This window comes from Uloborus diversus, chromosome 8, assembly GCF_026930045.1.
Source record: "Uloborus diversus isolate 005 chromosome 8, Udiv.v.3.1, whole genome shotgun sequence".
Lineage (NCBI taxonomy): Eukaryota > Metazoa > Arthropoda > Arachnida > Araneae > Uloboridae > Uloborus > Uloborus diversus.
In genome coordinates, this window is record NC_072738.1 from 139,752,332 (window position 1) to 139,769,343 (window position 17,012).

A 17,012-nucleotide genomic window follows, 5' to 3' on the forward strand; every position below is an offset into this window, starting at 1 on the left:
TCTCTTTGTTTAGATTTGTAAAGAAAAATACCTCTCGCGCGTTACTAAATGTATATACTAATTTCATAAAAATAAGAAAATAGCAATAATTTTTTATAACAATTCATTTATAACGTAAGGCAATTTTTTTCAACTGGCGCTGTTTTTTCAGTCAAAAACTACGTAAATATGTTTCTCGACTTTCACCATGTAACCAAAATTTCACTAATAAAAATGAATCATCAAAACTTTTGTTAAAGTGTAAAACAATCCGATAAATAAATCAGGCAAATACATACAGAAACTTCTATTAATTTGTCTTTGTGCACAATTTCAAACACTCGCCAAGATTTACTACTTATTTCGGATGAAAAAGTTAAGCATCATTTAATGATCACCAAAAGTGTATCTGTATTGGGCGGCAATATCTCTTTGACGAAAAAAAATTAAAAACAGACCGTTTTACAAAGTAAGGATAGGAAGCATTTTATCCAGAGTATCCCAAAATGATTTCCGCTAGTTTGGTAACATTTTTAATCGCACCAAGAACACACAACAGTTGAAATTTCCCAAAATAACTGAAGCAAGTATATTGTGACTAGCAAAAATACCCGGCGTTGCCTGGGTCAGTAATAATTATGAGAAAAAATCGTTACTTGCTTTTGTTTTCTGGTTTAAATGAAAGAATTTAAAACACATCTTTTTGACGTGATTAAAAATCGAGTTTCTTCCTTACCCATAAAACTAAAATAGCAATAAGTATAAAAAACAAAATAGTATTGATTTTGAAACGAAAGCACTATATTTAAGCATATACAAATTTCCAAAACATGAAATTATTCTTCTCATGTTTAAAAAGATTAAGCTGTTGATACTTTTTTTTTTTTAACATGGAGTCTAAAACCTTTTCTGTATTGCTATTGAAGTTGCTCGTAATCCCCTTATACTTGCTTTAGTTATTTTGGGAAATTTCAATCATTGTGGGTCCTTGGTGCGATTTTACTGAATTTGCGGGAATCGTTTTGGGATACCTTCGATGATGCTCCCTCTTTCTTTCCTTACTTTGTAAAACGATATGATGTTAATTTTCGTTACAAAGATATTATCGCCAGGTGCTGAGATACTTTTGGTCACCATAAAATGGCGCTAAAGAGTTTCATTCGAAATGTTTCCAAAATAAGTAGTAAAATTTTTCGATTGTTTGAAATTGTGCAAAAAGGAAAATTAATGGAAGTTTTTGTGCTGTTTATGGATTTGCCTAATTTAGTTGCTGGATTATTTAACACAGTAAAAAAAGTTTCTTAAAGATTCTTTGATTGGCGATATTTTGTTTACATGGTGAAAGCTGAGAAACATTATGACGTAGTCTTCGGCTTCAAAAACAGCAACGTTGAAAAAAACTGCCAAATGCATCAGCTACGGAAATCTTTCTGCAAAAATTTTGGCGATCTGCTGGTTGATTGGATAATGAGTAAGTGTTCAATCAGCATAAATAATAATAAAAACCATTAATTACATTAAAGTTCCGTTTAAATGGAAAAAGATCAGCCAAATCATGTATTATTTGCCAATCTTGTGCAAAAATCTTACTTCAAGATTTGACTTGAGAAAAGCCTTGAGCAATCACGAAAAGCAAAGAAAGTCAACAATACAACAATTGTCGCTATCGACAGGGAGTTGAGATGATACACTAAATACTGTATTGAGTTTAGGAAAGCCTTCGAACATGGAACTAAAAAGCTCATAACTCGTTTTTTATTCTACTTAGAAATTTCGAACAGGTGCCATCTTCAGCAGAAAAATCAGAGCTTTCGATGGACATATAATGTAAATATGTGCAAGTATTTTTTCATCCCAATATTAGAGAATTTATACAAAAATTGTGTTTTATTGCCCCCCTAAGGGGGTTTTGCCCCCCATAACGGGACGAAAACTACCCTATGTGTTTTTCTGATGCATAAGTTATATTATTGTAAAGTTTCATCAAAATCCGTTCAGCAGTTTTTGCGTGAAAGAGTAACAAACATCCATACATCCATACAGACAAACTTTCGCATATATAATAGTAGTAAGATTACGTTAGGCTACATTTGTTAAAACCGTTTGTATTTGAATAGCCATATGGAGAAAGGTTTAGACTATGTTTTTCTTCTTCTTTTTTTTTTAAAGAAAAATATATTAACTGATAAATCTTAATTTCATATTTTATAAATTCTTCAAATTTTTATATGCTTAAATGTCCTTCTTTCGTTTCTAACTGGATACTATTTTGTTCTTTATACTTATTGCTATTTTAATTTTATGGGTAAGAAAGATGCTCGATTTTTAATCACATCAAAGCGGTGTGTTTTCAGTTCTTTCAGTTAAAACTTTTGGGAAAATGAAAGTATTTTCTGGGTCCATGTTATTTATTTATTTTTTGCTTCTTCTATCAATTTCAGTGCCTAAAAGTACTACTTTTGACTGAAAGAAACAACCCCATTATTACTGATCCAGGCAACGCCGGGTACGTTTGCTAGTTATTTTATAAAATAGGGTCGTTTCCCAATTTTGAAAAGTATTTTTTTTCTGAAAGAGCACGCTTAAAAACATAGGATCTGGCCAATTTTTTTTAAAATAATTTGACTTTTAATACTAAAAATAATAAAAAAAAAATTAATCGGTGCGCTTTTATTGTTTATGCTTCTGCCGATGACATCACAAATGATAAAATGCCATCCTCTGATGCCATTCACAGAACGCAATATTTAATTCACTTCTTTACTCAGATGTGTTGGCAACGATTTGGTTGATGGCAAGCGTAGAGCGTAGTATTTAACTCGCTTCTTGTTTATCATAACTTGGAAACGCGGTAGACAGATGCGCCAAAGTACATCATTTGTGACGTCATGAAGACCACGCCTTATTTGCAAAATCGGACATTTTAAACTATTAATTAAAAATTAAGCGTTGGGAAAATGAAAGTTTTTTTTCGCTCCATGTTATTTTGTTTTTGTTTATTCTATCAATTTTAGTGACTGAAAGTAGTACTTTTGACTGAAGGAAACAACCCCATTAGTGGACTTTCGACTTTTACGAGCCATTAAATAAAGTCAAAAGTTCCATTAAATTGTAAAATAATCCACCAAATAAATATATCAAGCCACAGATATCTTTCGCTCCTGCAAACATATTTCTCGAACATACGCCTCAAAAACGTATTCTAGGGGGTTTTGACGTTTTGTATTTCGAATAAAAATATAGCACCGTGAAAAATAGGGGGAGGAAGTAATTAGAATTTTATAAATGTTGTAAATTCGTTGGTCTTTATAAAAAATTTTAAAATTCAAAATGTTAAACGTTCTAAAGGTTAAAAAATTTAAATAGTAGACATTTTTTTCTTTCCCTTCTACATTCCATCTCATTTTTAGAAAGTTACTTCTTTTTATCAAGTGGGTCATTTTTATGGCCCTCAGCGCCTAGGGTTGGGAGCGCAGATTGCGCCATTGAAATTTTTAGGGGGAGGGGTGTTTTAAGGGGTATTTTCTTTTTTTGGGGGGGGGGGAAGGAGTCTTGCTTTTTCAGGGGAGGGGGTTTTTACGATTTTTTAGGGGAGGGGTGCGCTTTTGCTAGAAGGGGAATGGGCACCCCTGTGGCCCTTCACTATTTTCGTTCATTTAACTCCTTCAAAATGTGTCAAGGAGTGTTTTAAATGCGCAAACGAGTCACCCTGCTATTGCTGTTGGTACCTTTATTAGCGCGGTTCACCCAATAAGGAACCAAAAGGCATCTTAACTACATTTCCCAGGCTCCATTGCATCCTAAGACACCGTTTTTTCCCCCTAGGGCGAAAAAAATCTACCCCTTAGGCACCTCTGATTTTTACAATGTAGATATTATAAAATTAGATCCAGGAAAAGATACGAATTTACGCAAACGAAAAAAAAAAATGAATAACGAAATGCAAATTTGTCTCACTGTTCCCATAGTAAGTGAGAATGGTGAGACACATATTTTTTGAATTAGGGATCTTCGAAAGAATTAAATTTACCTGGAAAAACGTGAATGTTCATTGCCGTTTGGTTTTGGTATGAGCTATTGCCTTTGGCAAAGTAAAAACGTTTGGGGGTGTTCCGGTTGAATATTTGAGGCAGTAAGAAGCAAAGGGATGTAAGTGGATGTTTTCAAATCTTAAGCAAAACATATTTAAAGTTGCAGTCCTAGCAGACTTCCATTGAAAAGTTTTTCTAAATCATGTTGTACAACAGCACCAACTAGGGCTACTAGCACTACTATCTTTTGCCCCAAAACATATGAGAGGTTTACCTACCATTTGTACTGGTTATCTCAAAATTTTTTTAATTTGTGTACGTACATCCCTTTGCTTTTCACTGCCTCATTTCAGAAATCTGGCAAACCTACATGGGTAACCGCTATTATTATTACATGTAATCGCTCTGATTTTCCCTACCTCAGTTTTGCTTATTTTAAAGAGTTTAAAGCTCAACGTGATGTAAACCATGGCCTGAATAGATGGTTTTGGCGCGTTCGGGACTTGACAATTTATGAATTTTCTGTGCTAAACCGATGCGACTTTGATCTGCTCTTGAAATTCTCGAGAAATTCGAAGCTTCATATGCGGCCCATTTTGACCGCAAGAGGCGCTGAACGGATTCATGTGCATCAACCAATTAATAGCAAGTTTCAAAGTTGGTTTATATTTGATTGGACGTCGCCCATTTTGACCGTAAGAGGCGCTGAACGGAACCCTGTGTATCCACCAATAAATGACAACGTTAATGGAAAGCATGGATTCCCTTTAGCACCCTCTCGGCCTATAAGCGTAAGCGAAATTTAGTGGGGTCATGCACAGACAGATGGACTTTAGGTCCAACAAATTCAGTTTCTATAAAACTGCTAATTAATTAAAATGCACACATATTAAAAGTGATTTAAATATTAAAAAAAATAATAATACATGACGTCAGAGTGGCTCTTGATACAGCTTTTATTCCCGTTTGTCACTGTCTAATACTTAAAAGATTTCATATTATCCTGCCAAGCATTCAATATTTTAAAATGCAGTAACTTCTCGATAACTCGAATTCTTAATGCTCAAATATTCATTTATATAGGAATTTTTCATTAGGTCCCAAACTCTTGAGAAAGTTGTTTTAACTTCTCACAACTCAAACTACCAATAACTCAAAGATTTTTGCCGGTCCCTTGAGACTTCGAGTTATTGAGAGCAGGGGCGTCTCGAACTTTAATTTTTGGGAAGGCGGAAATTCTTAATTTGCTGAATGGAACTCAAAATTTTTCCAAATGACGACAGTTTTGCCCAATAGAACTCCAAATTTTGCTGCATTGTCGGACTAAATTTGCCGAATCAGGAAATTTTGGAAGGTCACAGTGACCTCCCTTCAGCGAGTAAACAGATTGGTTTATGAAATATAGGGAGATCCAAAACTCAGGACCAACTTTAAAAGTGAATAATTTGAAAACAAATGAAGATAAAAAGATGCGGTTTGCACTGAACGAATCAAAAAGAAGCCGGGTTTTGTGCGACAACGAAACAAAAATAGTTCTGATTTCGACCAACAGATGGCACTATAGCCTTTTTTTCACCACATTCTTATAATACAGTTTTAAACGGGCTTCTTATGGACAGCATTTCGATGCATTTTAGCTTCGACTACCATTACCTGCTGCCGTTGCTCCTTTTTTTTTTATCGTTTGTTGCTTTGCATGATCCTATATCAGAAATCCGACAGCGCCATCTGTTGGTCGCCATCAGAACTATTTTTGGTTCGTTGCCAGACAAAACCCGGCTACTTTTCCATCTTTTAATGCAAACCGCATCTTTTTATCTTTATTCGTTTTGGAGTTATTCATTTTTCAAGTTGGTCCTGACTTTTGGATCAGCCGGTTACCTTTCTCTAAACGTTGACGGGAATTCAATGGCTATTCATTATTTTTCTTTTCTTTTCAGATGGCCCGGGGTTTCGAAGCAGTTGTGATAAAATATGTAGGAAATTTGGTCGCCTGCAGTTGGAATATCGCACGGTGGCACAATGCTCTCATCACCACAGTAAGTGTTCCACACCTCATCTATTCTTAAACATCAAATATTTTCGGCCAGCAATTTAATACTGACTCACTCAGAAGGTCTCTCAACAAATTTTTATGTTGTCAGTATGGAGAAAACTCAGTTAAATTCTAAGAAAAGTACCGAAAAGGGAACTGAATCTTAACATTTATGGGTTAAAACTAGGGATTTTTCTGCTTAATCATTTACAGTAGTTTTCTGAGCCTGAAACCAAAATAATAATAATAATTTAAATTCTGAAATTTTGAATTCAAATTATGTTTTTCACTATTACGAGCTGCGACAGGACCCTACTCATTGGAGTTATTGTTTGTAGAAACGGCTCCTCTCCCCCCAAGCCTGCCCCTCCTCTTGAGCGATTACGTGTGTATAGTTGTGTATGTGTTTGTCTATGTGTAGGCTTGTGTGTGTGCGTAGACCTGTGTGAATGCACGTTGGCGTGTTTGTGTGTAAAGGCGCGCGTGTGTGTGAAACTATGTATGTGTGTGAGTGTGTATGTGTATGACTGTGTGTGTGTAGGACATGGACGCCACCGACCAGGAGAAGCGGATTCCGGGAGACATTGCTCAGGACCGGAGGAGCCGTGCCTGCAGAGGACTTTGGGTTTGAAAAAGGAACCGGAACGTCAAGGACGGTCAAATGAAAACAACTAGCAATCGTGTCTGCTCCAAAAAAAAAAAAAAAAAAAGACTACAAACCATCATCTGATTCCGATACATTTTTAGAAGCTGCTTTCAGGGAAAAGTCAAAAAAATTCTATTACATACCAATCTTTCAGATATTAAAAATTTCAAGTTTCTTAGCCTACCACTAAATAGTATTCTGCCGGGGGCAGAAAAATGCAGTATCTGCAGAAATGAGTTCTCGAGATAATTGAAGAAATGCAGTTTAGATTCAATACTAACAACATGAACATGTTGGAACAAGACGCTTTTTTCGCTGTAATTGAGCTAAAAGATACTCATGAATCCATGCTATGTTAAACAATGGTAACTGAACTAATTACTATAAAATTAATATGCAAATTTCACATATCATTTCCAGTTGTTAGATGAAAAAATTATTTTGTAAACTTAAAGACATTTTGAGAAGACTTTCTTTCTCCCAGAATGTGCAAAATCTGCTTTTTACCTGTATATTTAAGCCCGTTGTGTGAAAAATCCCTATTTGAAAATGGACGTCATAACACATCAAAAAGAGTAAATGTCAGTCATTAACGATCACTTTTTCACTATCCGAACTTCGCAGGCTTGTGAAATCAACCAATTTCAGTCATTTATTTATAATCAGCAAATTTTAGCCAATTATTTGGTTGAAAGAAGTTTTTTTAAAGTTGAATTTTCTTTTATCCTTGAGCGAATTCATTTCATCTGCCAATAGTTTTGGGCTCTAGCTGTCTTGTCCCCGCGTGTGATTCAAAGTTTAAATCAAAGTGGTAAGGCCGTGGACAATACGCTTTAGATTTAAAAAAAAAAACTCTAATTTGAATTCCGAAACTTTGAATTCAAATTATGTTTTTCGCAATCACGAGTTGCGACAAGACTCTACTGGTTAGAGTTATTGTTTCTAGAAATGGCTCCCCCGCCCAAGCATGTCTCTCCTCCTGGGTGCTTACGTGTATATAGTTGTGTGCGTAGGCTTACGTGTGTGCACGTAGGCGTGTGTATGTGTGTAAAGGCGTGCGCGCGTAGGTGACTGTGTATGAGCATGCGTGTGTAAGACATGGACGCCACCGCCCAGCAAAAGTGGATTCCGGGGGAGAGTGCTCAGGACCAGCTGCGCCGCCGCCGGTGCACAGTGGTCGATTTCACAAATCTAGCTGGACAAAAATACTTTGGTTTGTCAAACCGAGTTAAAAGCTTTAATTCGGTCGTTATATTGATAGTAAACATAAAACTACATAAAATAAAAGCGTCAGTAACTAGTATTTTCACATAAAACTACATAAAATAAAAGCGTCAGTAACTAAAACTTTCGTCATCTTCAGCAGAACTACTATCTGAGGAACTGTAGTCTATCTTTTGATTGCTTCTCAGCAACAATGCAGCTTCTTTAGATAGTAAATTCTCATGTTTTTTAGAGTTGCTTCTTAGCTTTGTAATTAAAGGGTCAGACGTAATAAGTAACATATGTATTATGTCTTCCAAAGTTTTTTTGCCTTGAACATTTTCGTGAGAAATGTTCTCGGAAAGCTTAGAAATCTTTATTTCGAGCCTCTTGCGCTTCTTCAGAAAGTTGTCCTATATGTAGAATGGCATGCTCAATAATTTGTCTTCCATGAATTAACAACTTATGCACACTAGCCGGCATAAAATACCAGTTATATAGTTGAACATACCGTCTCGCAGTGTCAAAAGTAAACTTTTCAAATTCGTCTTCATTTATTTCTTGTTCACTAGAAACGGCTTGTAAAATTATTGAAAAACGCTGTACAAGTCCAATGTCTAATCCCGTTATATCGGATGACAAAGTCGGATTAGCAAAAAATCCGCGAGCAGTGTTTCCGTCATTTGTTGTTCCAGAAATTTGCTTCGGCATATCTACCAAAAGGCCCATTTCTTTTCTAAATCTGTCTTGAATATATTTTTTACGCCTTTTTACCGTTTCCTTACCTTCTTGATTTCTTACTTGCCATTTTTTCACTTCAAGTTTATATGACAAATGAAGAAGACATTTGAAGCATCTGATCCAAGCATGTAAACCTGATAATCCAAATCTGAATTTTGAAAGATCTATTGATTTTTGAGTATGTTTCTCAAGCGCATTCATTTCTTTAGGACAAGCTCTGCAAATGTAACATTTTTGATTAGATTGTTCATTTAGAATGCTACAAATTTTCCCATCAACCATAGTCATTACCAATGATTGTCCTACCAAAAATTCTCTATCATTAATTTTTATTTTTGAAGGACAAAGGCTTGCTATTTAAGATTCTATTTTATCAACTTCTTTCTTGATTAATGTTGGAGTCTCTTTTTCAAAAATCACTTTTTATGGTCTGCAATATCTGGTTGAAGATGGCCGAGGATTTTTCCAGAGCTCCTTTTCTTGACTTTTTAATTGAAGTAGTACTAATGAAATAGTAAACACAGATGAATCATCGTAACACACTTCAGTGCTTTCTTATTGCAGTTTATAAGTGCTTTGACCAGAAGCTCCGTCACATCCCCATTTAAAAATCATATTTATGGAAGAAGTATCTACCGTTAAAAGTTCCTCGAATTTTTCACATTCACTTTGAAAAAGCCGCAATATTGTATGATTTATAAGCGACTGAAGATTTATTTCGGCAGAAATGTCAGTTATATATATATATGTCATCTGGATAACTTTTTCTCTTTGATTTTAATACTTTTTCATAACATGGATCTATATTTGCATTCTGATTTTTAGCTAATTTGTGTGTTTCAATGTACTGACTTTTTGTCAGTTTTGTATTTACATAGTAGGCTAAAGCTTTTGGTCAGGAGTTAGTTTCACCACTTTATTTGTTACGGTTCTTTTTAAAGCCGTTTTAATTCTAGTAGCTCTTTTTGGTGACACATTTACTTGTTGTAAGAGTTCTGCAGCATCTCGTTTTTCTGAAGAACGAAGACTAATTTGAGCGGCAAAAACTAATTGCTCTGAACTACTATCTTAAATAACAGATGCGACCTTACGTTTTTTAGTTTTAAGGCCTGAATTTTCAAAAGTTGTTGTAGGTCGATCGCGAGCTGCAAAATTTTGCTGTATTTTTGAAGATCACGGAAGCCTTATGACAGCTTCTTTAACAACTCTTTCATCAAATATAATATCACTTTTTAATCAAATAGAATGTTTTGGCAAGAAAGTTTTCTGTGACGAAGAGCAACGCTTTCATTTGTCTTTTACATGTACACAAAAATTATTTACAGTATTTACACTTATTACTTAGCTTAATATCATTCTTACAGTCATTCAAGTTTAAAGTTTCAATCACAAAATTATATACACTATTCGAGTCCTTATTTAGAAGCCAAACATCAAAAAGAATTTTCTTTTTTAATGAAACCATTAAATCAGCATAAATTCACACGCATTAATAATAGGAAAATATATTTGTTTCACTTACATATGCAGAGGCGAACGTTATTACTACCATCTGCACTGCATTCCAAAAAAAAAAAAAAAAAAAACTGTAGAATAGTTATAAAAATTACTTATAGTTGCCAAAGGCAAAAAAAAAAAGGTTTAAAAATAAACAGCAGACGACATTCAACAGCAGACGATAGTTAAAAAAAAAACATTAACTGAAGGGGAAAGGAAATCAAACATGATCATCTTTATTGAATAGAAATTTAGTTTTTGGCACCATGATTCATGAAAATTGATAATACTCGTATGGCCGGATGGATCCGGCTATAGTATTTTGCCCAGATGTTTTTAGATATACCAGGTACATAAAAACGTAAATTAGAAGGCGGAGGCTCGTGGAGAATTTTTTTGCTACTCGAATAACTTTTGATGAAATGGTGTATTATTCGTCACTTTTTATCTTGGAAAAAAATGCATCTAAAACTCGCATTTAATTAATGAAACTGATAAATAATGTTAACATTGGATAACCCAATGACAATATATAAACATAAATAATTTAAAATTAGGCACACAAATTTTAACTATAATCAATTATCTTCCATGTAGAAGGTCACAAAATGCACTTTTGCTAAATGCGAACTTCAACCCACTACAGGAAAAAATTCAGGAGCTTCCCGTCCAAATTAGACATGCTTCCCTGATTTATAGGTATTTAAGTTTCTAATAAAATATTAGTTATCGCGAAAAAACAATGATGCAATTTTGATTTTTGTCCAGCTAGATTCAATAAATCGACCACTGTGCGGTGGACGGTGGTGCTGCAGCCCTGGTCCAAGCTGAAAAAGGAACCGGAACATCAAGGACTGTCAAGTGAGAACAATAAGCAATCGTGATTGCTCAAAAATAGACGAAAGAAGTTGCAGGAAAAATACAAAATGAGGACGAAACTTTAAAGGAGGATCATATTTTGAGAGAACTTACATTTAGGGACTTGAAACTGAAAAACGGATTTTTAGGGGAAAAGGTAAAGTTGGCGGATGACCTTGAAGCGGAAACATCATTTGTGCTATTTGCAATTATCTTCTCTACATAGTATAAAATGAAGTCTCGAAGAAGCGTCTGTTTGTTTGAACTCGCAAAACTCGAGAACGACCCGGCCGATTTTGCTGAAATTTTCACAGTTTGTTCCTTTAAGTCCTGAGAAGGTTTGCAGACCAGTTCGAAAACAATTCGATGAATAGTTCTTTTTTTATTCCAATTTAGGCTCAATTTTCACATAAATTCCCGAATATGGGGGTGAAAAATTACTCGCAATTAGTAATATTACATATCGTTGGAAAGGGAAGAATTTTCCGCGTTCTACGCAATTTGTTCCAATGCTCTAACTTAATTGCGGCGGGAGTTTTTTACGTTTTTAGCTCGAATTTTTTTAGGCTTAGCTGAAATTTAGGCACTACTTTCTTCATTAAATCCATCAATAAAAAGTGAAGGAATTGTCCACCAGTTTTTTTTTTTTTTTTTTGACAGCATTGGAAAGAGCTGTTTTTTTTACTCCAGATCTAACTCGACCTAAGGTCGAACGTTTAACCCTCTATCTCCATTAGAAAAAAAGTTACAAGCGAATTAAATGAAGTTCAAAAATCTGTTCTCTATTCAAGTTTTTAACCATTTTATTTTGCGTTTCCACGGTAACGCTTTTTGAATTTATTGCTTATTTCCATCTTTCTCATTTTCAATTCTTAAACTTATTTTATTTTGTGTTTCCATGGTTACGCATTTTAAATCCATCTTTCTCATTTTATTTTAATTCCTTAAAAGTACTTTAGTATCTGTCGTCATTGTTTGGCGAGAAAATTTTGCATGATGGTTTTTTTTTCTTTCATTTAATCCTGGTTATTGAAGATACTTCACTTGACACAATGGTTTTTTCAAGGTAGACCGGGCAAAGCCGGGCAATGCAGCTAGTCATACATATAATATCGAATTCACTGGTCGAGTAACACTCTTGACGTCATCAACAATGAAACTCGCGCCACGGCATGATACTTTGATAATATTTCCTGGCAAAGATTGACATGCAGGAAAACGCCTTATTTTGACAAAGCTGAACTGTATTCGGTATTAACTGTTTTACTGGCAAGATTCATTTTAGGAGAATGAAGAAACGAAAAAGTGGTCAAAAACGAACGCATTCTTCTGGAGTTTTGGGTTCATCCACTGGGGTTAGGATCAAAATTTCAACCGTCAAAATATCACCAAGCAGGCAATTGCTTCATTCAAATGTAGAAGCAATTTTCACCCGTCATACCGATTTTCTAGTTTTGTAATAGATAGGATCAGCGAGAACGCTCCTCTTACTACTCGGCGCTTTCTGGCTGATTCTACCTACTACAAATGATGTTTCCGCGTTAACCCTTTCAGACGTGCTGTTCAGTATACCGGACATGAACTTTAAACAGCTTGTAATCATTTATTAATTGAATAAATTACTCGATTTTTTTCGTAGTTGACTCTTTACAGTCTGTTTACTATTATCTGTACAAGAATTTTTCATTTTGGGATTGACAATATAAAGAAATAGGGGTTGGGAGAATGCGACTGGCTCATTTTCCCAACCACGGATTCTCGCCCCAAAAGCGAGTTTTTTTTTCTTCTGATTTTTTAAAAATACATATAATCTTATATTAATCATTTCAAAAGATTATATTATGTTTTATTATTGTTTAGATAATATTTTGCAAAGAAGATTGCTTGATGTTTCATCGTTTTATTATCTGAAATATGCATTTCAATAACATATGTCCGGATTATTAGACGTGTCATAACTCTTTTAATTTCTCACCTATAAAGTTGAAATTTTGTCTATAAGATACTCTTTGTCATAGTACACTGTCTACCAAATAAAAACACTTTTGGTTTAGAGTTCCAAAATCTCGTCTGAAAGGGTGGTCGTTCGCCATCTCTCCGTGATCAAGCTTTATTACTACCGGAAGCACAGACAACCGTAAACATTTTCGGGTTTGTTTGTTTTTAGTGTATTTTTAAACACTCTTCAGCTGTTTTAAGGGTTGATCTCAATTAATGATGGCTGCGTTACGTCTCCCAAAATGATTTTAAAATTCTTTTTTTTTTTACTCCTGCGGGTTATGTATTTGCATCAAGTTACACAAACCCGATTATACTCCTCAAGCATTGCTTAATCCATTTGGCAATTTTACGATTTCCATTCCACAAAACAAAAGGAGTGATATTCCACGTCTTTGTTGTTACTTGAGCTCAAATGAAGACATTTATGTTTTATATCGCTGTTAATATGAAAATCGCCATCATGAATTATTCAAGCAACAATTTGTTGTTTACTCAGCGTGAAATTTCTGATTTAAGCAACGTCGAGTCTTAGCATCAATGAGTGCTCAGATCGACGACGAGCACGAACGGTGAGAGTTTTGAAGAGGAGCAGCACTTTGTTTCTCTCTTTGGCAATGATGTCCAATGTCACGTTTTCTTTTTGTGGGTAAGATTTCTCGCTTACCACATCATGTATAGCAGTGGCAGCAAGTATTTTGAATGGTCAATGCGGGCAACCTGACCAGAAAATGAGCACTCAGGCGGAATTTAATTTTCAGAAATTTATACTACTCATAATCCCACATTTGGTACACGACTAGAACTTATGTTTGTAGTTACTGATTTAGCATAAAGATGGCACAACTGAAATTAGCCTGCTTTACAATATGTTCTATTACGCCATCTACAATCTAACCGATTAACTATATTTAGGTTCGCTTAATAAACAAACATACAAAAATTATGTTTTCAGAAATTGTGTATTTAAAATTAATTTGTGAATCATTCAACCATCTAGAGAGAGCTCTTTCACTCCTGATGCAAAAAATGTGTATCCTCTTTCCCAGATGATCTAAAATAAGTTTTGCGTTATATACTTCACTTATTGTTTCCACCAGTTTTTTTAACTCCAGATTTTGTTACATAAAATTGAAATTATGTAACGCAACGGAAGCAAACCATAAAGCGTACGTTAACATTAGAAACGTGGGTGAGAACAAATATGTCGCGCCTGCGAGGACTAATAAATTTGGTCAGGAATCAAGGAGAAAACTTTCGAGATTCAAAGAGTTAATCCCATTTCAATTGAAGGTTATCTAAAAGGTATCTAGCTTTCATCTGTACACCTCTCAGGAGGGGGGCGGAGCTGGGAAGAGTTGGCGCTGTTTATTTGTATTTCCTTGCGCTGAATCGAAAAAAATCCATTACCGAATTTCAAGAGTTTTTTTTGTATAGAAAACAACTTGGGTCATTCCATTTCAATTCAACGAGCCTCTCAACCTGACCATCATCGATATCTGCAAAACGTTCAGATTTGATTTCAATCCCGTATTGAAAGAAAAAAAAAAAAAATCTGAGCTCCCACGGGAGTTAGAGTCGTGCTGGGTGTCATTTTAAAGCTCTATGCACAGGCTTTCATATATGTCACTTGGCAAGGATGCGTGACATTCATATTTCCAGGTGATGAAAATCACTCTATTTGGCCTTGATTATTTTCAAAAGTATATTTTTTGAAATAAAAAACAAAACAAATACTATATATATATATATATATATATATATATATATATATATATATATATATATATATATATATATATATATATATATATATCGCTGTAAAAATAAAACCACTGGTCAGAATGACGTCAGATTTCAACAGCATATTATCGAAGAAGGGGGAAAACGTATGGCAAATGAAAAATAAATAGTTGAAATTTTTAGCAATAGATGGCGCTGTACTTCATAATTTAATGCGCATGAAAGCTGTCTTGATTTACATATTTTTTCGAAGAGACTGGTGCCTCCGGTCCTGTTACTTGTACCGTAACTGGTAAGCGCTGTGAATGCCTTTCGCGCAACCACGTCATTCCAGCTCTACTGCAGCGCGGATGAGTGGATGAAGTCATTTTTATGCAAGATGGCACACCTCTGCACATCGCGAATCCAGTGTAGCAGCTGCTGAAGCGCCATTTCGGAAATGCTATAATTATCAGCCGCCATTTCCAGGGGCGCCGACTTGCAAAAATTATTGAGGGGGCTAGACGTCACCGGTGGTCCTGGGGTTATGAACTCCCACGGCGCTCCCCCCCCCCCCAACTTTTCCCCCAAAAAAAGTTCAGATCTTTTGAACCTTGAAAATGCCAATTTATATATTTTCTGGTGTATGTGATTTATACTAACAAACAATATGTGGCATGTCGTTTTCAAAGTCAATCTAAGAATTTGTATACAAATTTTCTGGTTCAATTAGATCATGTCGCTTATCTTCAGTGTGGGACATTTTTGCAGTTCTATTTTGGGGGAAGTCGTGCAGTTCCGTGGCTAGGCATTGATATAAGGTGTAGGGCACTTGACTTGCATGGAAGGGCGCCTAAATACCCAGCACCTAAATACCCAGTGCGCCTAAATACAAAAAAATATTGGGAGGGTGGGGGGCATGCCGCGGGTTTAACCCCGGGAAATTTTCTAAATTGGAGATGGAGAAAGTAAGTTTTACAGTTTTTTAAGCATTTTAGAGTAATATATTATCAACATTAGAACCCCGAAAACTCTCGCTAACTCGACACATGTTTTGGCTTTGAAAAACGAAAAACAATAAAAAAAAAAAAAAAAGGAAAAAGAAAACCCCACATGTACGGTGTTTTCGTAAAAAAATAGTTTAATTTATAGTATAATAATTTTGTTTTTAGACTATTACAGAATAGTGAATTTATATACAGTAGGGTGGAACGAAAAAAACAAAGTTTTTATTTTCGAATCGTAATAGTGCGGAAAAGTTGCGATTGGTGAAGACTTACAAAACAAAACAAAGATTTTAAAAATCGGATAATATCTTCCGATCCCGCAACGAGCCTGAATATTTGAAAAAATAGAAAATTTCGTGTTTTCTTCGTGATTTTTCAAAAATTTTGTTTTATGTTTCTTTTTAAAGCTCTAAGATGGAAAAGTTACGATTGGTGAAACCTTCAGAAATAAAAAAAAAAATTTGAAATCGAATAATACCTTCAGATCCAGAACCAAGCCTAAAAAATCGAAAAAGTTGAGAATTTCAGGATTTTTCCGAATTTTTAACATTTTTGGATCAATGTACTTTTTCAGGCTACAGAACGGAGAAGTTACGTTTAGTGAAGACTTCAAAGTGAAAAAAAAAATATCTTTTTGAAATAAAACAATATCTTCCGTTCGCGCAACGAACCTACATGTTTGAAAAAATGTAAATTTTAAGCCCTTTTTTCAGCTTTTTTTTTTCTTTTAGTTTAACGATCCTCATAAGTTCGGTATGAGATACTAATGGAAGAACGTTTGTTTATAAAACAAATGTGATATTTCAGTACTAGAGCCTGCCTGTAAATTGTCCACATGGCCCTTTAATCCCGCGATACTTATATTTGTTTATGCCGCTTATTACAGTGTATGCATCTAATACGCCCCATTAGCGAAATAAAGAACCGCAAAAATTTCACAGACGATGCCATTCATGGTTACTGAACAATTCAAATCTGTCGATACTTACCTGACAATCTAAAACAAGTTGTTTGCCCTGTCATTGAAAGAAACTCTTTCTTTGCGCATCCCGAAAACTTATTAATGGCAATGGTGTTTAATGAAAGGGGGCACATAAGAGAACTAGCATTTAAAAACGTCTTAAAAGCCAGAGAATCTGTTTCTAAAGGCAAAAGCATTAGAAACTTTGTCATTCCATCTCTAAATTTCGAAGCAGAAGGTTACACAGAGATTATTAATTGGAACACGACAAAGCTATCTTCTCCACCTTTTCTTCGAAAAGTTCCTAACAAAGACATTGAAAATTTTATTGTAA

At 34.8% G+C, this 17,012-nt stretch overlaps 1 protein-coding gene across 2 annotated transcripts in view; it reads left to right on the plus strand.

Annotated features, from left to right (window-relative positions):
- LOC129227610 (synaptic vesicle 2-related protein-like) overlaps nt 1–17,012 on the plus strand; it is a 111,598-nt gene that overhangs the window by 14,593 nt on the left and 79,993 nt on the right. For both annotated transcript variants that reach the window (XM_054862197.1, XM_054862198.1), the window contains exon 3: nt 5,951–6,049. In XM_054862197.1, coding sequence (XP_054718172.1) covers nt 5,951–6,049 — 99 coding nt within the window. The remainder of the gene's footprint in view (nt 1–5,950; nt 6,050–17,012) is intronic.